The following is a 25,960-nucleotide window of genomic DNA, read 5'->3' on the forward strand; positions in this document are numbered from 1 at the left end:
GCTGAATAAATCATTGTTTCCTGGCTTCTGAAAAACCTAAGCAGGTCAATAGATGACAGCATCACTGCGAGACTAAGGCTGTTTTCCCCCTCCAATATGCATTTTTCTGCTTGGTGCAAGTATGTAAGTAAACCCCAGAAATCCTCTGTTATGAGGGATGAATATAAAACTTGGATTCTGTAGATTCTGTAGGCCTGATCCAAAATCCTTTGCTGTTAATAGCAAGACTCCTGTCAGATTTAGTGAGTTTTTGATCAAGCTCTGAAATGCTCACTGGCAAGTTCAGGAGCAGAACTACCATTTAGATACCTAACAGTTGGGCTTTTTGGTTAGTGTTCATTTTGACCAGTGCTTGACAGCAGCATTGCAAGTGTTTTCTCCAGAACAATGAAATGCTGCCCTACTGTCACCTAGGGTTCAGCAGCAAAGCAAAACTGAGACTTGCAGATAAAGCGCCCAGGTGATCTTTACAAAATGCCTTTCAGTTGTATTAAACTATATAGAAGCACCTTACAATCTCTCTCTCTCTCAGGAGAGGAAACTGGCCATGTACCTTCTTAGACTGGGAGGGAAATATTTTGCATAGTATGTGTTGCATTCCATACCAGCCCAGAGTTGGCTATGGAGTTCTGAAGAGCTTTGTGCCCTGCTGATTGTAAAGGCATGAAGTGTATAGTTCTGCGGAGCTGGCCTCCTGAAAACTTTATTCTCCTCTGGTGCAGGCATGGTTTTTATATGAACAAAAGAGTTACCATTAAGGTTGTCCTGCCTAGACTCTCACGTGCATCATGACTGATAACATGGGTGCTACTGGCTGTGATCAGCCAATGGGCTGGGTACTGTATGATTATCTCCTCTTCAGGTGTTGAATGTCAGTTTGCAAGTTGCTGATTCCATTAGGTGAGTCTGTTTGGACAAACAGTGACAACCTGATGATCTACTGCTTGACTGCAGTAAGTAACAAGGGTTATTTCCTGCCTGTTCTAATTGAACGTAGGAAAAAACAGAGCAAGTGCAATTAGTGTTGTATAAAATCATTACTAATGCACCTCTTTTCAGGGTACTTACACTTACAAAGTATATAGTAAATAACACCTAGCTAATGCTTTTCTTCAGGTACGGTATTAACATATTTCAATTGAATCTGATCAAAATCCATGTAATGTTGAAACAAAAACTGTGGGTCATTCTGCCCATTTTAAAGGCATTTGTAACAAGTATTCCCATGAGGCTCACATTCTCAACCAGGCAAGATTAATATCAATATTTATCCCTCCTGTCAATTGGAGTAGCAGATGTTACATAGCAGCATATAGATTATAGCAAAGCAATAACCCGTTGAGATTTGTAATACGGTCTCAGGATAAATACTCACTGAGTAACCTTCCACTGAATGTATTACATTTAGAGCTAACTACTTCCATTTTCAGTGGACGTAACTTGACGTCACATGCACATTGACTAGGTCCAGTGGTTGATATCTGCCTCTGGGAAGACTTCTTGAGACTCTTAAGATTGTGCAGTCCAGCTATTATCACTAATCACTGTTTTATTTCTTCACTGAAAATACCATCTTTGCACAGTGCCTTCAACACTTGAAGACATTTTTCATCTGTAACTAAAAGTCTGTGTATTCTCAGTTATTCATAGTAATTAGTTACACAAGAAATGGCTCAATTGAAATGACTTACTACTCAATCTTTACTGTTTTTCTAAAATGTGCAGTGGGAGAGGGAGAATGAATAGAATATTAGTCATAAAAGAACGAAATGACATGTCTCCAATGTAGCCATTTCTTGTCCATTACATAACATGCACACACACATATATGTATATATATATTGTCGATAATGATGATCCTTTTCTCAGTCTTCTTGTCTTTGCTTATGAAGAGCAGTATGAGCTGGAGAGATTTCTCTGAATCTTTTACCATAAGCATCCTAGAATATGAGCGCATAAAGAAGACTGGAAAAGTAATGGTTAATGGCATGCAGTCCCCTGTCTCCCTTTCCTCTTAACTCCTCTCACAATCTGCTTTCTTTAGTTTGTGTTGCATCTGTCATCCCCCTCTGGGCTCTGGATTAATAAATTAGATGGTGAATTGAATCCCTTTCATTTCTTGTGAAAATGAAGGTGAAGGGGCTTGAATTGTATGTGCTACTTACACCTGTCGAGAGCATTTGCATAGCAGAACTTCTTGTTTCTTGCTGTTTCTCATTCAAGATTTGGTTTTCTCACTAATCAAGGGAAGGAAGATGGCTAAATCTCTAATTTCGGGCCTTGAAATTAAGGGACTCCTAATCTGTGTGACTGATGCTCCAAAATTGCTTTAAATGATTCTTTGGTGTCATTCCCATCATGTATAGAGTTGTATACATAGGAGGGTATAGGCTTGGGTGTTTGTTATGCAGAATAAGATGAAATCCTCCTTTGCAGTTCTGATGCTCTGTGATACTCCATTGCAAGCTGGTGAAAATTATGATCCGAAGAGACCTTATGGGATGGCCAGTCCTCCGTCTTCCTACATTGTGTCTGAACAGCTCTCACCTTCCCCAACAAACTCCCAGGAGTCTGAATAATCCTGCTACAGTTACATTGCATAGTAACATTTGTTGTAATAACCGACCCTGCCAGAAGATGGATTTGTTACCAAGATTAACAGAACAGGGCAATTATCAAGTGATCCATCCCCGTCATTGTGCTTCTGGCAGTCAGAGGCTCAGGGACACCAAAGCATGGGGTTGCATCCCCGACTACCCTAGCTAATAGAGCTGTTTCCACAGATGTGTTTAAGCAAGAAACTATCTTTCTGCCTTGACAAATACTCTGAAATATAAATTGTGTTGGCAAAAATGAGGCATGCCTCATCTAGGCTAACACGCACCTTACAAAAATCTAGCAACAGTAAATATTGTCTTACAACAAATGCAATACAAGCCCCATTGGTAGAATTGATCTTATTTTCCATAGTTTTGTTAGATCTAGGAATTCTGCCATTTTAATTTTAAAAAGTAATTTAAAGTCATTCAGTTTGGGGCGGTGGTATGTTGGTTTGGGGCCCTTGACTATTTTAGTTATTTTCCTCTATGAAACATTAAGGTTTCCATGCAGTTTACTTTTATTTGGATTAAATGCCTAAAATGGTGGAATGGATTGGCTTATAAGGAAAAACATTTCTTTATCACTCTTCAGAAGTACACTAATGGTTACCTTAATTTTGTTATTTATTTTTACTGTTTGTAAACTGTAGCTAAGTATTCATGAGTGGGCAGTTGAGCTGTATCCTGTGTGTGGTACATCAGCCTGGCAAAATTCTCTCCCAGAACAAGTGGCCTTTTTTGATTGGCAAGTAAAATATCTCTCTGGGGATTTTCATTATGAGAATATGTGGGCATATGGATTTTGTGCCTTCACTGGTAAACTTGCATAACATTTTTACAAGGCTGTAGCGTACACACAATTTACATCTTTAGGGCCAAATTCTGCCTTCATATCTGTGCAAGGAGCACCCATTGAAATCAGTGAGAAAGCACATGCACATCTCAGGGTAGCATTTGATCCTTTTTGGCACAGAGGAGTTCCTTAGTTTCTCCATTTCATTTTATAAACTGCAGGGGTGGAAATTTTGGGACAGAGTTCCCAGTGATGCATTGTGTTAATGCTCTGTGAGAGGATGTGCTATTAACATCCTTCCTAATTTGAATCACTAATATTTACAAGTTATGTTCCCAGGAATTTCAGCCTTTAAATTAGTCACAATAAATAGAAAGTAATTTACAGTTTTCCATTTTAATATGAGAGAGAAGGTAGGTGAGGTAATAATATATCTTGTACTGGACCAACTTGTGGTGCTGCAAGGTACAAGTTTTCAAGCTACTCAGAGCACTTTAGGTCTCGGGAAGGAAGTAGAGTGATTGAGCTAAATACAAGGTGGGACAAGCAGAAGGGGTAAAGAATGTTGGAGGTGGTCACTTGAAATGAAGCGGACAGTTGGGCGGTAGGTTGTTATGCATAAAGGGTTTGAAGTGGGCCATTAAGGGCAGTAGGAAGTGTGGTGTATTTACAGATTGTTGTAATGAGCCATAGAACTATTGTCCCTGTTGAGTCCCTGGGTTTTTGGTGTCTAGCAGACTTATGAATTTGAGTTCCCAGGCTTACCTTTGGAAGGTATTGTGCAGGTTTCCCTTGAGGAAAAGTACTGAAAGATCAGATATGGAGTGATAGCTTTGTGAAGAGTGTTCACCCACCACTGATATGGTGGTGTTGTCTTCGATCATTGTTCTGTGGGAGTTAATATGAGAGCATAGCGATTGTCTGGTTTCACCCACATAGTTGTTGTTGTTGGGGCATTAGATGCACTTGATGAGATACACTGCATGTTGTGGCAGGCATGTCTAGGACCCATGAATCTTGAAAGGTGTGTTGTGGGGGGGTATTGATCATTGTAGCAGTGGGGATACATCTGCAGGTTTTATATCTGTTACTCTGATAGTGTCTGGTGCCACTTTGAGTTGGTATGTCTTGGTTTCTGGGGAGCTTTCTTCTGACGATGAGCATGGTGAAGTTGAGGAGTTATTCAAAGGCCAGAAGGAGGAGTTTGGGAAAGAATTATTTTCAAATGTGGCCCCTTTCAGGTGTGGGTTGTAGTTGTTTGATGATACACCACATGGGTTCCATTGTGGAATGGTAGGTGACAACTCAGGGTGTGCGGTCAATGAGTTTCTTTTTCCTGTGTTGAAGCAGGTTCTCCTGTATTTGGGTGGCCTTTTCCATGATGACCCCAGCAAGTCAAGTCATGTGCTTGTTTTGAATTGGTGGGACTGGCATAGTTGGTGGTATTAGGTCTATGTACATCACAGCCATATAGGTATTTATCTAGGTGCTGAATATCTTACAATGAAAAAAGGGTATTCACTCTCAAAAATGCATTCTTCAGGTCATAGACATTGTGCATTCATGGAGGGAGAGTCCGAGTCCTGGATAGACAGGACATCTAACAGCCAGGACTCTCCGGTTTTATTACTGGCTTTGCCACTGACTTAATGTATGAACTTAGCATTGAGAGGTGAAGGGACTAGGCTAAGGTCACCCAACTTTAGAATGAAATGACACTATCTGTGCTCCTCAGTGGGATATTGTGAGGTGTAAAGATCGGTAAAGCATCCAGGTCTTGGGTGCAGCAGAAGTGCAAACTTTCCTTATGTTTTAGTCAGCTGGACCTACTACAGAAATCTTGCCTGGGCAGCATTCTTATGAACCTGGCTCGAGTGGACTGAATTTGAGAGTGAAAGAATCCTGACTGCTGTGCCACTTAAAAAGGCAATCTATGTTTGCAACACCTGTGGCCACTGGTAAATATATAGAAAATGCACAGAAACGCAGCAGTGATGTGGTACATAAATGAATATTTATCTGTACCTCTCTTCATCCATTTCCCCTAAGTTCAGAAAGTAGTGATGGAAGCATGTTGGGTCACTCTACAGCAGGGATCAGCAACCTTTGGCACGTGGCCCGTCAGGGAAATCTGCTGGCAGGCCGGGAAGATTTGTTTACCTGCAGCGTCTGCGGGTTTGGCCGATCACAGCTCCCTCTGGCTGTGGTTCGCTGTTCCAGGCCAATGGAGGCTGCGGGAAGCGGCGTCCAGCACATCCTTCAGCCCACGCCGCTTCCTGCAGCCCCCATTAGCCTGGAACAGCGAACCGCAGCCAGTGGGAGCTGTGATCTGCCAAACCTGCAGATGTTGCAGGTAAACAAACCATCCTGGCCTGCCAGCGGATTTCCCTGACAGGCCACTTGCCAAAGGTTGCCGATTCCCTGCTCTACACCATCTTCAAAAAGTTAAGAACATTCTTTGGGAACATAACTTTGGGTACAATCTAACTTCCACCCATCTGCAGAATTATATATCCCACAAGCATCTTGTTTTTCTTTTGCAATCTCCAGACCCTTTTGTCTAGAAACTTTGCTGAGCCATTCTGCTTACCTCTTGTTTTTCTCCTCCCTTGTGTGACCCTTGGTCTCTGTTATTTCATCATCCTTTTTTTTTTTTTTTTTTTGGTATCCTTTGGGGGTGTTTTTGTGTGTCCTTCCCACCCCCGCCCTGGAAACTGTCTCCTGGTTCCTCTTCCCTGCATGCCACTAACTAGTTTCATTAGATATTAATTGATTTGTGAATTCAGGCTGAATTGCATCATCAGCAGATGGCGGATCCAGACCTGCTGGAGGAATCCTCTTCGCTCCTGGAGCCAAGTGAGATCGGAAGAGGGGCCCCTCTACGACTTGGGTAACAGCAAGATTTATGCTTTCTATTTTGTCTGCCTTAATTGTTCACTCCCATCTGGAATCCAGAGGGCTTCAAACACAGTCCTGAGGACCTCCACACTGGGACCTTAGGCCTATCAGTGTCAATCCACAATCAACTAATAAGGGTCTCCATCCTTCCCTGCCCCCGCATCTGCTAACTTTCCAGCCCCTGCTAGCCCAGGGAGAAAGTAGCTGAAGGAGGAAGTCATTCTCTGGTGTCTTGCATACCAGCACAGAAAGCTAGAGCTAGTCTATTCCTTAAGCATTTGAGGCCTGATTTTCAAACTTACAGAAAATTCATAGCTTCCGTTAGTCAATAGGAGCATAGCGTCTTTGACAATAAGGCCACTTATTTTTATCCCTTTTCATTAGTTGATTCCAGGTCACCTTTGAAACGGAAATGTAGAAGCCATAAGCACTTTTGTCGTACCACTTTAACTGGACCTAGGAGTTTGCACCAGTGCTCTCCTCTAAAGCAAATGCCTATGATCTTTGAAAGCCATGTAGCCTGTTGCTGCCCTTCCTGCCTTGCACAGTCTGCCCTTCCTGCCTTGTACAGTCCTTGGCGTGGAAGTTACAGGAGCAGCGTGAAACTGACAGCAACAGGCATGGAAGTCATATGACTGAACGGGAAACTACTGTTTGAATGCATTAAAGTGCTTTTTACTTTTTAAGTACTTAATCTGCGGACAGTAAGGCTTGCTGTCAAAGGGGATGGAGGGTATAGCCTTTGGCATGTTCCAGCTGTTTCGTGTCTGTGTCCCATTTTGATTATAGAACTAACCAAAACAAGTCAGCTGGATTTTGTAGCTTAAAACCTTGATTTATTAGCTAGCCTCCAGTTAACCTCTTGCAGCTCCAGGTTCTTTGTGCCTGTGCTCTACAAACACCAGAGGCAGCATCCTAATCCACAGTTTTTTCCGCCTCATGCAGATTTGTGGCCGGCGTGATCAACCGTGAGCGAATCCCTACCTTTGAGCGCATGTTGTGGCGAGTGTGTCGAGGAAATGTGTTCCTGCGTCAGGCTGAAATTGAAAACCCCCTGGAGGATCCTGTGACGGTAAAATGAATTGCTTTTCATGGAGGCAAAATACTAGGAGATCCCAAATGAGTAACAAACGTACAGTCAGACTCGGGCCATGATCCTGCAATGAGCTCTGTGAGCTCTTCACCCCATTTTACCTGCATGGAGTTCATTGCAGGATCGGGTCCTGAAATAACAAAGGTATTTGTTCCTGAGAAATGGTTTCTTCCTGATACAGGCTGAGTTCAGAGTTGTTTTTCACCTGCATTGCACGTTCACTGACATTCCATGTTCTTGAAACCTGCATGACTGCACTGTCTTCACTATGGTCTTCCCTGGCCACTCCCTAGGTTAGTCATCCCCTCTTGCCTTCGGGCTAGAGTTGCAGGATCAGGCCCTTCACTTGTAACCTCTTTAGGATAGGGACTCCTTATTTTGTAAAGTGCATGTCCATCTACAGTACTGTGTAAGTATTACTCCTATCTGCAGCCGAGGCTGAGTACTTCTTGCCTTGTTTGGGTGGTAGTGGTGACCAGTTTGTAAGTCTCTGTATAGAATCTGTCACTCATTTGGAGTCTTTTGCACTATTTTTAAAAAAAATCTTTCCTTTTAATCTTTTAAAGATGGTCACCACATGTGAGCTTCAAGGCCTTTATAGTAGCTCTTAGTTCCATTGGCCTTCCTTACAATCTAAATGGTAAACCAGGGGAGGCAACCTATGGCACGTGTGCCAAAGGCAGCATGCGAGCTGATTTTCAGCGGCACTCACACTGCCCGGGTCCTGGCCACTGGTCCGGGGGGCTCTGCATTTTAATTTAATTTTAAACGAAGCTTCTTAAACATTTTAAAAACCTTATTGACTTTACATACAACAATAGTTTAGTTATATATTAAAGACTTATAGAAAGAGACCTTCGAAAAAAGTTAAAATGTATTATTAGCACGCAAACCCTTAAATTAGAGTGAATCAATGAAGACTCAGCACACCGAAAGGTTGCCGACCCCTGTGGTAAACATTCTGACTAGGAGGGATGCTTATTTTATTTTGTTAATGGCATACACCGATGTATAGCACCCAAACATTGGAAACTCTGCAACTCCATAGCTGCTTCAGTTAAGAATTAGCAAAAGGAGGACTGTGGGCTGCAGTGAAATAAAGATTTGAAACTTCATTCAGTTGTTACTTCCTATTTTCCCTATGAATTTGGTTGCTGTGTTGCTCTACTGATTGCTGGTAACTGAACTGAACACCAGCTGTCTGCCAGAGAGGGACTATATTCTTAATTTAAGGAAGTGTTGGACAATGAGGTTACACCTAGTGTAATTATTCTCAGAAACATTAAGCTAAATTTCCTATGTAAGGTAGAACAACATCTTATTAACAAATGCAGGAAAGGGGAGTTAGATATCTAAATCCAAACAGCTGCACAAAGAATGTGCTGTGGACCTCCCTGGAGAATTCCAGGTTTTTAGGCTCTGGGCATTCCTTTAATTAAATATACCACATACATCACCTTTATTTCCATTCATTCTTTTACTTGCTACTTTAAGCCAGAGTGGGGCTGGCTGGAAGAGATAGTGATACACACCTAACTGCAGCCAAATGTTAAGCAACAGAAACTTTTAATTTCCCCATGATTTTTCAATTTATTCTTGTACAGGTTTTATAGATCTGATAAGCAAATAGAGCATTTAGCTACAGTACGAAGAGACCACTAAACTAAGAGAAAGTTCCTTTCACTGTGAGTTTTTTGTGACAGTGATAGGGTATGTTCTTGACTCAATGTGCAGCTATAATTTCCTGTATATTCATATATGCAAGAGGAAGAATAAGGAGCTGTGTTATAATGTGCTAGAATAGCTAGTTCCTATATAGTACTTGGGTCTTACACTGCATCTGGTTTTGTCTGTTCTAGGGAGACTACGTGCACAAGTCGGTGTTTATTATTTTTTTCCAAGGTGATCAGCTAAAAAATAGAGTCAAGAAAATCTGTGAAGGGTAAGAAGAAATCGGACTTTAAAACACCTGTGGCTTGATTTTTCAGCCGTGCTTAGCACTTCTGAAAATCAGGTCGTTCATATAATATATTTGTAATGCAGCTTGAAATACAAGTTGAGTGTCTTAATATGTACTTTAACAGTTCCTTGAGCCTGTATTAATCAGAAAATCTGTGATGATGCAAAGAATAGCATAATAGAAATCCTTAGTTGACCTTGACATAGTAACACTAATAAACATCACATGGTATGTGTTACTGAAGTTTGTTGGACAACCAAATTAGCCACCCCCATTTTTAATCCTTAAAGGGGGTGAACTGCTTTTGCTGTTATAGAAAAAATGTGAAAGCAATCAAGTTATCACATGCTGAAATTAACTCATGCTTCTCATCAGAAACATGAAAGATTTCCTGCTGGTGAAGGCCAGTGCTTCTGAACGGCAGCTACGTTGGTGTAATAGTTGTCAGTCGAATGCACTGTTGATTACTAGTTAAAGATGCTGTTGAGACTTGTTTTGTTGCCTAAGTTCTCAACATATTTTTTGACAGTTTTGTTGCCTTTTCTCTTGCTCAGAATGAATTTTACACCTGCAAAATGTACTATGTTAATGTCAAGGGCTTGACTTGGATATGGAAGCCAGTGTGGTCAGATAATGATTTGGCCTTGAGCAAACTTGAGTTTTAGACATCTTACTTGGTGAATGATGGCTAGACATTTTCACCAGCAAAGCCCATAATCTTAAAACACTCCTTTACTGAGCATTATGTATCAATTTGACTTTTCGTCTTAAACCATTCAGGTTCCGTGCCTCCCTCTACCCTTGCCCAGAGACACCTCAGGAGAGGAAGGAAATGGCTTCTGGAGTCAATACCAGGATTGATGATCTTCAAATGGTAATAATGCAGAACAAATGGGGTCAATGCTGCTTTAGCCTATGGAATGCTGAGTGGCTTACATGAACTGATGGGTGTATCCCATTTGTCTGAGACTAATTGGCTAGGCTAGATGTAGATATGGCTTGTGCTAATAGTTTCCAGTTAAACAAGGTAGAGAATCTGCTATGAGATTAAACAATTGCAAGATCAGAGAATAATTTTGTTTCTCTACTTGGTTCCATTCAGCTGCCTAGTTAGGGAGGTTTAATTTTTCCAGGCGGCTGAGTGAATAACCCTCTATGTGTAAATATTGGGATTGGTATTGAAATTCACACTGGCAAGCAAGGGAGTAAGAGGAGTGTATGTCTTCAAAGCTAGAAGCCTGATGGTCTGAGGCTTTCTTCTTTAGGGTCTTTGAAGATGAAAATGGTCAAATCTGTGTTCACAGATTGATTAAAAGGCCAGTATTAGTTCATGCTGCCAGAGGTTTTCTGCCTGTCTGTGAACTTTCACAGCATGGTGCCCTGGAGGTCTGCTGTATTAAAAACTGATCTTTTGTGGTGCAGCTCTGGGTGTCAGTGAAAGCAATGAATAAACAAGTGGCTAGCAATGAGCTGAATCGGCAACCTGTGAAGCTGCCTGGTGCCAGCTCTGTCAATGCTAAATCCAGAGAAAGGGAAGCAAGATGCATTTCAGGAAGACTGAAAGGGATTTAATGGAGAGAGAGATTTATGGAAATAAAATGTCAAGAGAGGAATCAGATGCAAAAGCTGCAACGAAAGGCATTGAATGCAGGGCACTGCTTTTACAGACGCCAACTCTGTAGCATGAAGCTGCTGAGAATAGTTGCTTAGCAATCAGAAAATGGTCAAGAATGCAGGAGCTCGTTCCAAGCTACACATGATCGCTTAGTCACATACCGCCATTTCCACTTGAACTTGAGAGGCTTTACAGTCTCTGAAACGGTCTTGGCCGGATCTGGAGGCACATTCCAGTCAGACCCCGCCAGAAAACTCTCTCTCTTTTTCCCTCTGCTCAGCCAGTTCTGAAAGCCAAATGTGAATGAATTCTGACCCTTTAAACATAAGCTCCCTGTGTCCCCTACCACCAAAGTGGAGCTCTGGCACTGCACAGTCTGCAGTCATTTCTCTGCAATTGTCAGGTAAAGCTGGGTGGAGAGAAAAATCTCCACTTGAGCATCTGGACGATTCCCTGTCTCCCTTGGAATCCTCTGCTGGGGGTGAGGGGGGGCGGGGAGGAAGATACACAACACAGCTCTAGGCTGTTTCTTTCCAAGAGTCGCTTTTGGCTAAACTAGAGTGCATGTGAGGAGACTGAAGAGCAAATTCTGAACATGGGGGTGTTGTGCTCTCAGCCCCCCACTGACTCAGGCTTGTCCGTATGCCCTGACCACTAGCCACTCTTGTGTTGTGCCCTACTGCCCGCTACACTTTGCAACCAAATACCTCACTGCTGTCTTGGTCCCACTTTTCCATGCAAGGTGCTGAACCAAACGGAGGACCATCGCCAGCGAGTCCTGCAGGCAGCTGCTAAAAATATCCGCGTCTGGTTCATCAAAGTGCGGAAGATGAAGGCTATCTACCATACCCTGAACCTGTGTAACATTGACGTGACCCAGAAGTGCTTGATTGCTGAAGTCTGGTGTCCTGTCGCGGACCTCGATTCCATCCAGTTTGCTCTCAGAAGAGGCACCGTGAGTATCTCCTCACTTTTGAACTGTAGCAGTTGTCACTAACGCTTACCTCCCATGTAAATCTCAACAGACCAGCCTCCTTCAGCCAGCTAAACCCTGACTGATCATTGTACCTGAGGAGCCAGACTGGACTGTGGAGTTTTGAAAGGCATCCCTTAGGCTGTATATAAAAATGGCAACCTTCATAGAGGATACTTTTATTTAAACTGTAAAAACTATGGTTACCAGAAAAGCACTCCCCCAGAGCTCCAGAAAATACTGGTTGTTGGAGAGATGGACTGAACAAACGTTGGCGATACTTCAGAGTTGATTACTTGCCTGGGGCATGTAATGCCATAAAGTCAAAAATGGAGATAACTTGTCCAGAACAATATCTGCACTTATTCCTTTGATTGGGCAAGTCTGCTGATCTGCTTGCAACTCTGGTTGACGATGCTCATTGGACAGAGGTGACTAGAGCTCTGCAAGTTGGCAAGCCCAGCCAATAAGGAGCCTACCTACCAACTGCCCTCCAGAAATACTTGGAGGGAACTTGGCAGCTGGCACAGTAGGCACGTCCCTCCTTGGAGATACAAAGTCCACCTGTGAAATACGGTTCCTTTCGTCAGATTTTTATGAAACCCACCTTCCCATAAGTTGCTGAACTACTTGCTAACCTATAGGTCTCCCTCCTGCAAAACCGTAACATGCTTTTGGGCTATGAACTCCTTGAGGATCAGGCCCTGGATGATTGGCTCCCCTTGTTCTGAATCCTTCCCCCATACTCACACAGTCTTTCCTTGATCTGAAGTCCTTCAACCATAAAAGTAAACAAGATCTTTAATCTAGATTCCTGTATTCTCTGTGCTCATATGACTAGAGTACTTACCTCGATTCATGATAAAACAGGAACACACCCTCTGCGCAAAATCATTTTCCAATATAGACATGCTTTTCCATTGTTATCTCAGCTAGACACAGTTTTGAAGTGACGCTTTTATGCTTCTTAACAGCAGGCACTGAGCCTCAAATAATGGCTCGTCCGTCAGATCTGCCTCTTAAGCAAGTCAGATGTTGTGTAGTTGCCATGTCTGAGTGGTGAAAACTGGGACCCATGTGCTCGACTCCCAGCTGATGAGACGTGATGAGTGGCGTGGCATAGTAGCACACTTATTCTCCTACAGACCTGTCTGGCCAAGCTCCGTTCTTACAGCATTTCTCTTGCTCTGCAATGCAATAACTTTTGACTGTCCATCCAATCAATTCCAAAATTTCAGGCAATGTTCTAGGCATCAGTGGAGAGAACCTTATTGGTTTTGGGGAAAATTGGAAAACCAGAAGGGGGAAATGGGGAACACACAGAGTCCCTGGCATCTGGTTAGCAGAGCCAGCAGCTGCAGCCACCTCTGTAATTGGCTATAGATCAAAGAACTAATTGATGGGTGTCATTAATATATTCCTGCATATGCCCCCACCTCAGCCCTGCCCATCCTCCCAGTGCAGTTCCTAAATGTTAACGCCTGTGACTTATGTCCCAGACAGGAGAAATCAGAATGGGGGAGAATATTGGAGTGGGGACACACAGGGGGCTCACAAAGGCAAGGGGAACTTTTATCCTAGGGCTGCAGTGTGTTCCTGCATTGTGCAAGTGGACCACAAACATGCAAGTTCCCTGCAGCTTTCCTGATGCCAATGAGAGGCAAACCTGCCCCTCTGTACTTTGCTTGCCTTGGGAAGGAGGAGTCTCTAACCTCAGCTTGTCTGCTTGTTTTTAAAACAGGAGCACAGCGGATCCACCGTTCCATCCATCCTGAATAGGATGCAAACCAATCAGACCCCGCCAACTTACAACAAAACCAACAAGTTCACTTCTGGTTTTCAGAATATAGTAGATGCATATGGCATTGGAACTTACCGGGAGATAAATCCAGGTAAACACGCAATCTACCTGTTCATCCCTCTGATCCGCTCATAGGACCTCTGATCTAGTGACTGGGTGGCCTGGTCTCTCTCCTGATATTCAAAGCCCTTGCACAGGATTGACCCAGTTATCTGAGCGAGTGTATCCTGTGTTACCGTGAATTGTAAAACAAACGTTATTGCTGGCTATTTTTGAAAATGCAGAGGCCCAGTCATCTGTACGTTAATTCCTTGGCGCGTTGCTTACAGGTGACAGGTACTTTGCATGGGAAATCAGGATCTTAGCCCAAAGGGACTGAAGAGGAAAGCTGGGCCTGCATTTCATTGCTCACGAAATTATATCTGACTCTTTGACTTATTAGCATACACCCTGCATTACGTTTTGTTCATGTTTTAGTAGAGATCGAGAGAGTCTTGTTGAGCAAGAATGTTACACCCAGCTGTTTGGTTTAGACTTACCTAGATCAGTTGTAATAACCCCCACATAAAGTAAAATTCTTTCTCGTGCTGAAATTCCCCCCAGTACTTACTGCTTGCTTCACTTTGTTTACGGTCTCCCAAAGCTCTGCATACAGGCCAGCTGATCTTAGCTGACACTTCTGCGCTGACTGTGTTTTTTGTAGGAAGAGTGAATAGTAGGAATGTTTCGCTTTTCCTTTTCAAGTTTGATGGTTACGCTGCGCAACACACCACTTTCCCTTCGCAGCATGTTGCAAGTGGTGCTGGGTAGGAGGAGTGTGATCTTTCCGAAACTTTCACAGAGTCTTCTGATAATATCATCTTGATGACAAAACCAGTGCTGCAAAATCAGTGTGTACTGACTGAGTGACTGTTCTGGGAGATGCAGAATCTCCCCCATTACGCTCAAAAGTGTCTGAATGATAAACTCTTGCTGGCAAAGAGCTATTTTCTGGGCATTAAACCAAGACAGGTAGATTTCAAAGCAAGGACGACTCCCTATCAGCTGTAAAATGCATTTCCTTGAGTGGCAAATGCAGAAGCGCTCTGAGAGATCAGTCTTATCAGAAAGCTTTGATTTCAGGTTAAATTGTCACGATGGTAGTCTGCTTTATGCAGGCAGGTGTCACGGAGTCCCCGGGCGATCTGGAACTGCTCCCTACGAAGCCAGGCAGGTCTCTGGGGAAGTCTCCTTTCTGTGAGCAGACTGTCTGCAGGACAATCAACTCACACAGCTTCCACCTTCCTGGGTCTGACCTCGGAGCATTCAGCATCCTGTGCCCTTCCGTGCGCTTCCCACAGCCAGTCGGGCCAGGCAGGCTCCTGGGGAAGCCAGAGGGTCCTGCCCCGCAACTTCGCAGTCAGACGTGACTCTCAGCCAGCCAGTAAAACAGAAGTTTTATTAGACGACAAGAACATGGTCTAAAACATAGCTTGTAAGTGCAGAGAACAGGACCCCTCAGCTGGGTCCATTTTGGGGGGGCAGTGAGCCAGACAACCACGTCTGCCCTGCACTCCATGTCCCCAGCCAGCTCCAAACTGAAACTCTCTCCAGCGCCGCCCCCCCGCCCCCCGGCTTTGTCCCTTTCCTGGGCCAGGAGGGCACCTGATTCCTTTGTTCTCCAACCCTTTAGCTCTCACCTTGCAGGGGAGGAAGGGCCCAGGCCATCAGTTGCCAGGAAGCAGGGTGTTGGCCATTCTCTGTGTCCGGACCCCCCTGCACACACCTGCCCTCTAGGGCTCTGCAATGATCGTACACCCCTATCCCACCACCTAAGAACTGCCTAGGGGAAACTGAGACACCCCCACAATATTCAGAGGAAACATTAAGAACAGTCCCGCTTCTTCACAGCAGGTCACTTTACGAGAGTACTAGGCCACAAAATGCAGACTCAAGACAGGTGTGGATTTAGCAGATCAGAATATAACAGTAGGTAGAAATAGGTCATAGAATCGTAGGACTGGAAGGGACCTCAAGAGGTCATCTAGTCCAGCCCCCCTGCACTCATGGCAGGACTGAGCATTATCTAGACCATCCCTGACAGGTGTTTGTCTAACCTGCTCTTATCATCAGAGACATGATAGAGTATAAATAGGTGCTTGGCCTTTTGCCCTGGCTGATAGGGCTCGTTGGAGCACTTAAAAAAAATCAAAGTTTAATAACTTTAAATTTGCATTCCTGATAGAGGTATTCCAAAAAAGTAATCTGTCGTACTTTATAAATTAAAGGTGTGAATGACTTAATTTCTTATGTCCTGTAGTCATATTTGTGTTTAGATTAAAAGCTTTAGTACCTTGTAGCTTCTGTGCACTTGAGCAACTGCATCCCATTAAGCTGCTGCAGGCTTGTGTGAAGGTGGCAATTTTGATCTGTTTCCATGATCTCCTAGAAGTAGCACACGTAGTTTTTCTAGCAACTGACTACACTTGTTAATGTATCAGGTTTAAAGAAGTAAAAGGCTTCAAAATGAGGCCTTGCAGTCAGGTCATCTGGGAAGCAGTTGGACCAGAGAGTAGAGAAAAGCGTTTCTTACCATTGAGAGGAAGGCAAAGATGATTGAGGTTACAGACAGTCCAGTCTCTCTCTTGCATAGCCCAGGCTAGTGATCAGTACACAGTTGTTCCAGATGGGTTTTTTAGTGCCTGTCTTAAGTCTTACTACTTGCTACACCGTCAGTGTATCCACTGAATCCACAGGGAAGATTATTAAGGTGAAAAATCATGGATGTGTTGGGAGAGAAGAAGCGGATCTGTGCCCATGCTGACTGAGATTTGAGGAGGATGGGAGATTGGCTAGCAGTTGCCAACATCAGAGGGGATATAGATGTCTTTCCTTTTCAATTTAGTTAAATGTTGCTGGAAGGTTATTTCCACGCATGAACAGAGCTGCTTTTATAAGTCTCATGATGGTGATGTAGTTTTTTCCAGTTTCTCCAGCGGAGGTTGATCCTGTTTGGAAGATGGGAATGAATATATGAATTGTATTGCTAATAGAATAAGTGGAAGTAGAGCGCCAAACAGAGAGAGGTCTGATCGGTTTTCCCCTCCCTTCTAGCTCCGTACACGATTATCACTTTCCCATTCCTGTTTGCTGTGATGTTTGGAGACTTTGGTCATGGAACCCTGATGACGTTAATTGCTGTGTGGATGGTGGTTCGGGAAAGTCGCATTCTGTCACAGAAGAATGACAATGAGGTAACGTGCTAGGTCAAGCTCAGTTTTGTATTAAAGCAAAGAACTCTAAATTGATTTCTCCCCCCCTCCCCCCACCAACTGCCGATAGTACAACTATTGTTTTCACGTACAGTTTGTCGAGAACGTGAACAAACTAAGAGCAAACAAAAGTCCATAGACCACAAGATGATGAGTAATGTCCTTTCTCAGAATTGTGGGGATTCCTTTGGTTTGCAGTTTGTGTCTGAAACAATGATTCAGGCAGACAGTGGTTTGTTGGTTAATCTGTGAGGTTTTCACCACGGGGGGTGCCAGTTCCCGTGATAGGTTGTTGTAAACCAGAGACTAAGCTGCAATCAAACATGTTCTCGCTCACGGCCCACCGTCCTAAACCTCCCTGCAACTTGGTTAAATTGGTTGTGCTTGCTAAGGTCTTGGATTGATGAACAGATATAACTCAGGACTGAAACACGTTGCAGAGCATGGGGGAAGCTGTTACAGCACCTGTCCAGGCTCTGACTATCTCCCCGGCACCTGGTCACACTGAAATTTTAAGAAAATTTCATCAAATGTGATATTTTCTGTACGTCCCCTGAGCTGGAAGGTGAGAAAGTCCCACCTAATCCACTCTGGTAGGCTGGTAATCTGTCCTCCAGGCTCAGTCTGCGTACTCTTTGCGGTTGTAAACCCTACATCCTTAATTCTTGCCATCGAATGATAAAGGCTCAGTGGCTTTAGTCCAGGACTGGCAGCCTGGGCCCTAGAATTGGGTATTTTCAGCCTCTGTTTTTGTGTGTGCTTGTCCTCACTGACCTTTTTATTAAACAGATGTTCAACACCATTTTTAGTGGTCGGTACATCATTCTGCTAATGGGAGTGTTCTCCATGTACACCGGCCTTATCTACAATGACTGCTTCTCCAAAGCACTTAATATGTTCGGCTCATCATGGAGCGTGCGGCCGATGTTCTTGAGAAGCAACTGGACGTAAGTAATTAGGTGCTTGAGAAGTAAATCTATAGGACTGAGTTCCTGAATCTGTTTTTCAGAGTTTGTAATTGCATAGGAATGTATGCAGGGCAGGAACCTCAGCAGTGTTGTTTCTTTAGGAAACGTTTCCTGGGGGGGGGCGAAGCCACATGCGATGTAAAGAAATACAAAGTGCAGCAGATGTTTAAGTGCAAATGCCTTTGGATAAACTGGGTGTCAGTTGGGTCTTCCTGGTCTAGCTCCCCCAACAGAGCCTTAGACACACTATTCAAATGCATGGAAAGAAGCTAATTGCCTGTAGTTTTCCTCCCTTCCTCCTGTGTGTGCACTTCACCGGTGATCCCCTTCCACCCAAAATAGTTATTTAGCTGCCTTGCCAAAGAGCCTGGTTATTCAGATTCATGCAGGAAGGTCCTGCCCTAAGTCTCACATGGGCATTGAACTGCACATGGAGGCTGAAACGTTGGTTCGTTAGGCAGGTTCCCAAGTGGGACAAGGATAACTAACGCCCCCGTTCATTGTACTGAGATGCGCTTCCCCTTCATGGATCAGGAGGAAGCTGTTCTGTGTTCTCATATTTTTTGTTGAGTACAATTTTTACAGTTTGTAAAGCTTTATATCTATATGTAACCAAACAGAGAAGAGTTGCTTCAGAACACCCCTGTCCTGCAGCTGGACCCTGCCGTGGCAGGGGTCTTTGGTGGACCATATCCATTTGGCATCGACCCAGTAAGTATTGTCCCTTCCGATACATGTGGCCTTAGACACTTTTCTGGCTTATATAACTGTAACTTTCTGGTGCATGGTTAAACAAGCTAAAGGTGTATGTGTTCTCTTAGCAAGCGTGGGGCAGTAACTGTTGAGGAAAACACGGAGATGGATGGTGAAGTGGGTTCCATTACTTATCTCTGATATGTCACCTATTAGTGTAATGGCTTCTGGGTACTGAAATGGTGACCAGTAGGAGTCCTGAAGATCTCTTTTGTTGATCCCCTTTACCTAGCTATTTAGAGCTGCAGTATCCCACAGCACTGGACTTAGGTTTGGCATTAGGCTTGAGAGCCTGTCATGCATTTCCTAGTAAACTTGTTATATCTTTTTCTGCTAAAAGCCACCCACATGCGTTGGAAATGTGTATTTCCGGGTAACACCATTTGACTTATCTCTTTATAAGCTACCTAGATTCAGAAAACTGCCCTTAAGAGTTGATTTGCTTTTGAACTTATCCTGTGTTTGACGTTAGAGGGGTATGCTGGTGTTAAGGGCCAGAAGACCCTTTATTCAAAAAGGGAGCTGCAAGATTCTTTCTCAGACAACATTACAGATGGGAGTTCTCAGTTTTTCTCCTGCCACAGCTGGCCACCTTGAAAGTGAGCAAGGCTCAGACCTTGCTCTGCTTAGGTACTGTTAAAATCAGCTGTTACAAGGGAAACCACAATCCCTGAATTTGAGGTTGGCTGGTAAGTGAAGAAACAACAGATGATTGAATGTTTTATTTTAAAATGTGTTTGTAAAATTTCTAGTGTTTGTCTGTGCCTACTTTCTGTTCCTGGTTAGCTATCTTGTGCTGTGCAGTGTAACATAGGTAAATGCTTCTTTGGTTCATCTGTCTTCCTTTTGCTCATTAATTTGGATTGAATCCATGTTGTTTGTGACAGATTTGGAATATTGCCAGCAACAAGCTGAACTTCCTTAACTCCTTTAAGATGAAGATGTCTGTGATTCTTGGCATCATCCACATGCTTTTTGGTGTCACACTGAGCCTTCTCAACCACATGTGAGTGCTCTGTGTTCCATTTTTACTAGGACACACTTATACTAGTGCAGAATGTCTGTATCAGATCGATCAGGATGAGATTAGATTCTTAGGGCTTGTCCACACTTACATTTTATAGCGCTCTAACTTTCTGGCTCAGGGGTGTGAAAAATCACCCCCCTGAGCGCAGCAAGTCTGAGTGCTTTAAAACGCTAGTGTAGACAGGCTCCCAGCGCTGGGAGCTAATCTCCTCGTGGAGATGGATTTCCAGGAGCGCTGGGAGAGCGCTCTCCCAGCACTCGTGCGCGACCCCACTTCAAAGTGCTGCCGCGGGAGCGTTCTCACGACCGCGCTTTGAAGTTTCCAGTGTAGCCGTGCCCTTAGGTTTTCGCATCTAGCTCCTTATGCCTCTAACACCCTGGATCTTGCAGCAGCTTTTAAGATGGAGAGAATTCAACATGAGTTGTTTCATTAGTCAGGAAACATTTCATTATGGTGGTTTCTCATCCTGTGAGACTATATTTGCCTGTCAAATATTTCTTCTAAAAAATTAGCTCTAAAGATGGTTAGAAATGCAGAAACTCACAATTCCTTTGTTTTAAAAGACTCTTCCTCTTGTATTATCCATTAAAAGTTAATTTCACTGTCTTAGCCTGCATTAAGTTTATCTAACTCCAGTCAGATGTGGTGATGCTTTAACATATATGTCAAACTCTCTAATGCTTCTTTCTCTGCAGATATTTCAAGAAACCACTGAACATCTATCTTGGGTTTATTCCTGAAATGATTTTCATGTCGTCATTGTTTGGCTACCTTGTTATCCTCATTTTCTACAAGTGGTCGGCCTATGATGCTCACACTTCAAGAGATGCACCAAGCCTTCTAATCCATTTTATCAACATGTTTCTTTTCTCCTATGGTGATCCCAGTAACAAGATGCTTTATAAAGGACAGGTATGTGGTCTTGCTACAGTGGTACAGGGTGAATGATGGTTTGTAATATGTGAGAGAGGCTTTCACTCCAAAGAGCTTAAATACGGCAGATGAAATAAAACACGAAACAAGACCCTCGTGATTTAGGGTAGCACACTTTATCCTGAAGCATCCTGAGGTGTTAGAGAGGCTCTTTGTTTTCACTCCCAGGGTAGGAACACAATCACCACAAAAACAGTTTTGAACCAAAACATTACACAATGTTCTCAAGAAGGGAAGCAAAGAGTAACCTCTCCAGGAGGAATCCAGGTCTTCCTGAAAGTAACTATCAGCTCTTGGGCATGATTAAGACACCAAATACCCTATCCTATTTGTCACAAAGTACTGTGGGTTCGTAAGGAACCAGAAGTGGTTAGGACTTCCTTTTTTATGTCCACTTCAGTAGCACAGTGCCATCTAACTCTGTTCTAAGACACTTGTCCAGGACAGACTCAGGAGAGTGCCACCTGCCAAACGGCCTCTTCCTGCAAATCCACTTCCCTTAGAGGTCTCTCACTTGAGTGACCACATCTCCCCTTGCTTAGGGTGTACAGTCTGATGCGAACACAGCCTGAGGTGATGCAGCTTCAGACAAACAATACGAACAGTTCAGTCTGCTGGCTTGGGAAGTGATAGTTACACAGTTCCTTCAGATCCTGTTATATCAGGGAAACACTTGTATGTGGGGGTTATTCACGCTGAAAGTTGCAATGTGCATGAGGCCTGTTCTGTAGAGCACCTTAGCAGGAATGGAACATGCACTGCATCACCTCGTACTGTGTCTCTGTTTTTTCCACAGCTAGGGCTTCAGTGCTTCCTGGTGGTGGTTGCTCTGCTGTGTGTGCCATGGATGCTGGTTGTTAAACCCTTGGTCCTTCGCCATCAGTATTTAAGGAGAAAGCATTTGGTGGGTGACTGTTTTTGGTATTTCTGATTACAACTATTAGTAGTTCAAAAGGCTCGATCTTGATCTTGGATACATAGGTTCACACTGGGGCATGACCTCTGAAACCCCTTTGCGTGAGTGCACACACAAAGACAAATGGGTTTTACTGGACACGAGGTGATGCCTGCTTGCCTCTGAGATCTGGATCTAGCTCTGATTCTGCATTAGAAAACATGTAGATACCATTGTAAAATAAATATATCCTGCTTGGGTACTGTCAGCCCATGTAGAAGCACAGAAGCTATCGATTATTGGATTTGTTTCTGTGCCTTTCCTTGGTGGCTAAAGCGCAGAAGCAGAGATGTAATTAATAGTGAATTGGTCGACAGTAATGTCATCAACCTGATTAAAGGAGTTTGGATCTAAAAATGAGACTAATCTTTGCTTGTGAATATGAGAGCTTATCTCTTAGGGTATCTTTGTCTTTTGTGGCTATGCAACTGTACCTAAATATATATATATATAATGCACTGCCATACATGGACTGAGGCTACTTGAAAATTCTCCTTGCATGTATGGCAGACAACGGTTAGAATGTTACAGTCTGTCAAAGCACAGTTCAGTTAAAGACACTCCCTCTCCCTTCTCTGACCATCTTCCATCCTCCCATGTCCCCTCCATTCGTCTCCCTTTCTCTTTTTTTTTTTTTTTTTTTTTCTTCCTCTTTCCCCTCCTTTCTTCCATTCCCGATCAGGAAGGGCAACCCCTGGAGGGTCAAGGCAGCACAGTCCAGAACGAGCAGGCACTGGGGCAGCAGCGGCTGCAACAGTGAGCGGCTTTAAAATCACGTGACAGAGATAAAGACGAGGCGTTGGAATTACACTCCATAACCTCTGGAATATTATATATACAGATCTGCACTTCCTAAGTGGGTAGTAAGATCCCCCTGTGGTGAAGCAGTCCCTGTCTCAGCAAGATAAATTCCAGTAACCTCAATATAATTGTGAAGCATTCCTAAATAGCCATGCACACAAATAAAGGAGAATAACTAAAAGTGACCCTGTAATGCTGAAAAGTGCTGGGGAGATCCTAGCCCACAAGAATGCCTGGTCGTCAGACCTCCAAGATGAACCCCCCTTGTTTTACGTTCTCGCGTATTTGTTTTTATAAACTAGATTTGACCTCTTTTTTGTTTGAAACCTTTGTGTTTACATTCCATATTCCAAAAAGTCATACGTATGTGTGGTCCTCTCAGCAACACTAACCCTGTGGCTTCACCTCAACAGTTAATGGATTTTTTGCCTGCTTCTTTATGGGGACTTGCAGAACCTGATGTTACAGTGAAATGGCTGTGTCCAGACAGAGCTGTGTGTAAATCTATGAACTACCATCCATGTCCAGAGTCCACTGCCAGCTGGTGAGTGAAGCAGCCTTCATGGCTTGCTTCACCAGAAGGACATATTTCAAATTGTTGTCACACTCATGAAATGTGGCCTCTTTCTCCAAAGAGACTAAATCATGCAAATAATTTATCTGAATTGGATTTTGCACTCAGTCTTATACTAAGTGACCAACTGAAAATCAGCTTTAGTATTTAGGTATTAAACATTTCCATAACAAATCTTTAATAGCCTTACAAAAAGCTTTCAGGAGTGTTAAGAAACATCTGGCAAATTGCATTTTTGTGTGTGTGCGCGTGTGTGATCCATCAAATGTATTAAGTATGTAAAAAGGCCAGCTGTGAATGAGGCTGTTTACACACCTCTTCTAACACAATCCTATCCTATGCACAGTGGAGGGCCAGATCCCCATGTGATGGAAAATGTCATGGCTCTACTGATATGAGCTGAGCTAAAGCAATTGACACCAGCCCAAAGAGAATATACATTAGCCAAGTGCATGAGAAAAAGCTGTATGCTAATCATGTGTTTGATGAAATAACTCATGACCACAAATCTCCAGTGACTAGCAGAACACCACCGAACACTCCCAGTTTTGGTCCACTTTGACACCAGTTTCAAAAACAGAATCCAAACACTAGCCTTATCGCTCTTACCTAGACGTATACGTCTTACTATCTTAATGTATGTCACTTTTTTCTGTGTTATGTTTTTATTAAAGTAAGATGTCTGGAGTGTATTTGGAGCTAATCTGACAAGCATTAAATAAATCCATTCCAAGTTTGACGCCTGGCCTAACATTAAATTATATCAAGACAAAAACAAGGCTTTGAAAACCAGCCTGTTGTTTATAAATGCATTATTCTAATAATCAGTGCATTAATGTGAGAAAAGCAAGCATGTTAGACTATTGCTCTGTATCACCAGAATCCTGATGAACTATGAAAGCAGAGATGGTGGACGCTAAGTTTGATCTTCTTTGTTTTTCATATTAATCCTTAAATTATAATGTTTTAAAATTTTGAATTTAAAAGCCATGTTTACATTCCATGACACAAACAAATATTTTTGGGGTAACACTGAAATGCTTCTGACACCTAGGTATTATAGAGAGAGGCAGCTAAATAAGTCCTATTCAATTGACTTTTCCTGTTATCTGTTCTATGGGAATTTTTCCAAAATCACCTTTACTATATGCACACCTCTAACTGCTAAATGCATCATTATCTAAGGGCAGATGCTAATGTTGTAGGTCACACCATATATTCACTGCATTTTAGATTTGCACCCTTTAGGTCTGTCAGGTTTTAAAGTTCTGCACATATTAAATAGAGTCTCAGGTAGCCAATGAGTATTTTACTCCATGTTATTGAGTGTTCTTGAATGAAAATAAGAGAAATCTGCCTACAGTGTGCAAAGGTTGGTTGCTGGCAGTTTAGAATCCTGAAAATAAGGTTAAGTGCAAATTAGATTTTCATTGTCTTTCTAAATTTCACTTACAGTGCATGAAAGCTCTATTGTAAGAGCCCGTTCACTGCTTGACAGGTTCGATGTGTCATTATTGATGGTGTTAGCTGTTTACTTGGAGTATGAAGCCTGTAGCAGGTTTAATGTAACTGAACAATGATTACACTTTACTTGCAAAATGAAGCAGCCCTAACTTTACTCATTTGATCAGTTAAGACCAAGTGAAGTTAGAACAGAGTCCAAGTATGACCTTTAATATTTGAGGAGGAACCAAAGGACAGTTGTGTCTTAAGTACTGAATGTCTAAACAAATGCCTATAAAAGGAATCATTTGCAGAATTCAGAACTTCCATGTAAGAGAAGATCTGGTTCCCACCCCAACCCCATCCCTGCCAATGTGTGGTGTGGGCATGCCTGGTACAAACTGGTGCGGAGCAAGCATATATATTTGTTGTTAGCATGTGGGATAATGCTGCTTTGCTGTTTGCCGGTAAGTGATGTATTTAATGTACACCAGTATTTGCCTTTCTGTCAAAGATTCCAGGAGTTCCGAAAACTCTTGGAAACTTTTAACAAATCATTGCACAAAACCCATCAATTTCAGCCTGTGTGTCACTTTGAGAGAACGTGGCTCTTGGTCAAAGGTGAAATTATTTTGTGTAAAGCTTTATAACATCAAAAATGAATTCAAAATTGGTTTCACTGTTTTTCAGACCCAGCAGTTATACGCACGTGTTTTCCACTCAGTCAGGAAGAGCAGTGTACTCCATTTGTGAAACACTATTGTGCCTTGACTCTTAACATTTAATGTGTGGTTTTCTTTGAGCTGCTGCTGCTTTCTGGAGGTGTCCGAAATGCAGTCTCTGACCCTCTCCGCAAATGTTGCACTAAACCGCAGCAACACTTGGCTCTTTCTCTTTGTGCACGTTTTAGGGAACTCACAACTTCGGTGGGATCCGGGTGGGCAACGGACCAACTGAGGAGGATGCAGAGATCATTCAGCATGACCAGCTTTCCACCCATTCTGAAGATGGCGATGAGGTGAGCTACTGATCGTCCTTCACTTCCCCACTGTAAAGTTGGCAGTGAAAAGGGTTATTTCCTGCTTAATATATTTACTAGTTATGAGGATCCTAACTCGATACCAACCTTGCCAGTGGAGCTGGAACAGCAGAAATTCAGATCCGTTCTAATTTCCTGCTTCCTCATGCCGCCTTCCACTCATCCTCATGACTGTTAACATCAGTGAAAGTTCTCTGCACAGGTCAAGGAACATATGTGGCCTTTTCTGTCTGAATTCTTATCCCAAAGAATGGGCACCTGACAGGCAAGCTCCCCCCCACCCTCCCTTAGGCTGAACAGTAAAATCTAGGCAGTTGCCACAGACACATTTTGCCCAGTTTACTTTCCAGTTGAGATGGTAATTGTGTGTTTTGTTATTTGAGTTACTCTATTTATTTATCTGTCAGGCATTATAAGCCTGTGTTTAAAATAAATCCAAGTGCCGTAGTACTTGAGTACTCAACTCTTGTTTCAGATTCACTT

The 25,960-nt window shown here is 43.0% G+C and overlaps 1 protein-coding gene across 3 annotated transcripts in view; it reads left to right on the forward strand.

Annotated features, from left to right (window-relative positions):
- ATP6V0A1 (ATPase H+ transporting V0 subunit a1) overlaps positions 1-25,960 on the forward strand; it is a 47,822-nt gene that overhangs the window by 4,079 nt on the left and 17,783 nt on the right. For 2 of the 3 annotated variants that reach the window (XM_077806025.1, XM_077806026.1), the window contains exons 6-18: positions 6,180-6,283; positions 7,237-7,363; positions 9,244-9,326; positions 10,125-10,218; positions 11,702-11,914; positions 13,674-13,824; positions 16,827-16,966; positions 17,774-17,931; positions 18,573-18,663; positions 19,593-19,711; positions 20,428-20,644; positions 21,462-21,569; positions 25,349-25,456. In XM_077806025.1, coding sequence (XP_077662151.1) covers positions 6,180-6,283; positions 7,237-7,363; positions 9,244-9,326; positions 10,125-10,218; positions 11,702-11,914; positions 13,674-13,824; positions 16,827-16,966; positions 17,774-17,931; positions 18,573-18,663; positions 19,593-19,711; positions 20,428-20,644; positions 21,462-21,569; positions 25,349-25,456 — 1,713 coding nt within the window. The remainder of the gene's footprint in view (positions 1-6,179; positions 6,284-7,236; positions 7,364-9,243; positions 9,327-10,124; positions 10,219-11,701; positions 11,915-13,673; positions 13,825-16,826; positions 16,967-17,773; positions 17,932-18,572; positions 18,664-19,592; positions 19,712-20,427; positions 20,645-21,461; positions 21,570-25,348; positions 25,457-25,960) is intronic. The other variant, XM_077806027.1, reaches the window with a different exon arrangement.

Source organism: Eretmochelys imbricata, chromosome 27 (genome assembly GCF_965152235.1).
Source record: "Eretmochelys imbricata isolate rEreImb1 chromosome 27, rEreImb1.hap1, whole genome shotgun sequence".
NCBI lineage: Eukaryota > Metazoa > Chordata > Testudines > Cheloniidae > Eretmochelys > Eretmochelys imbricata.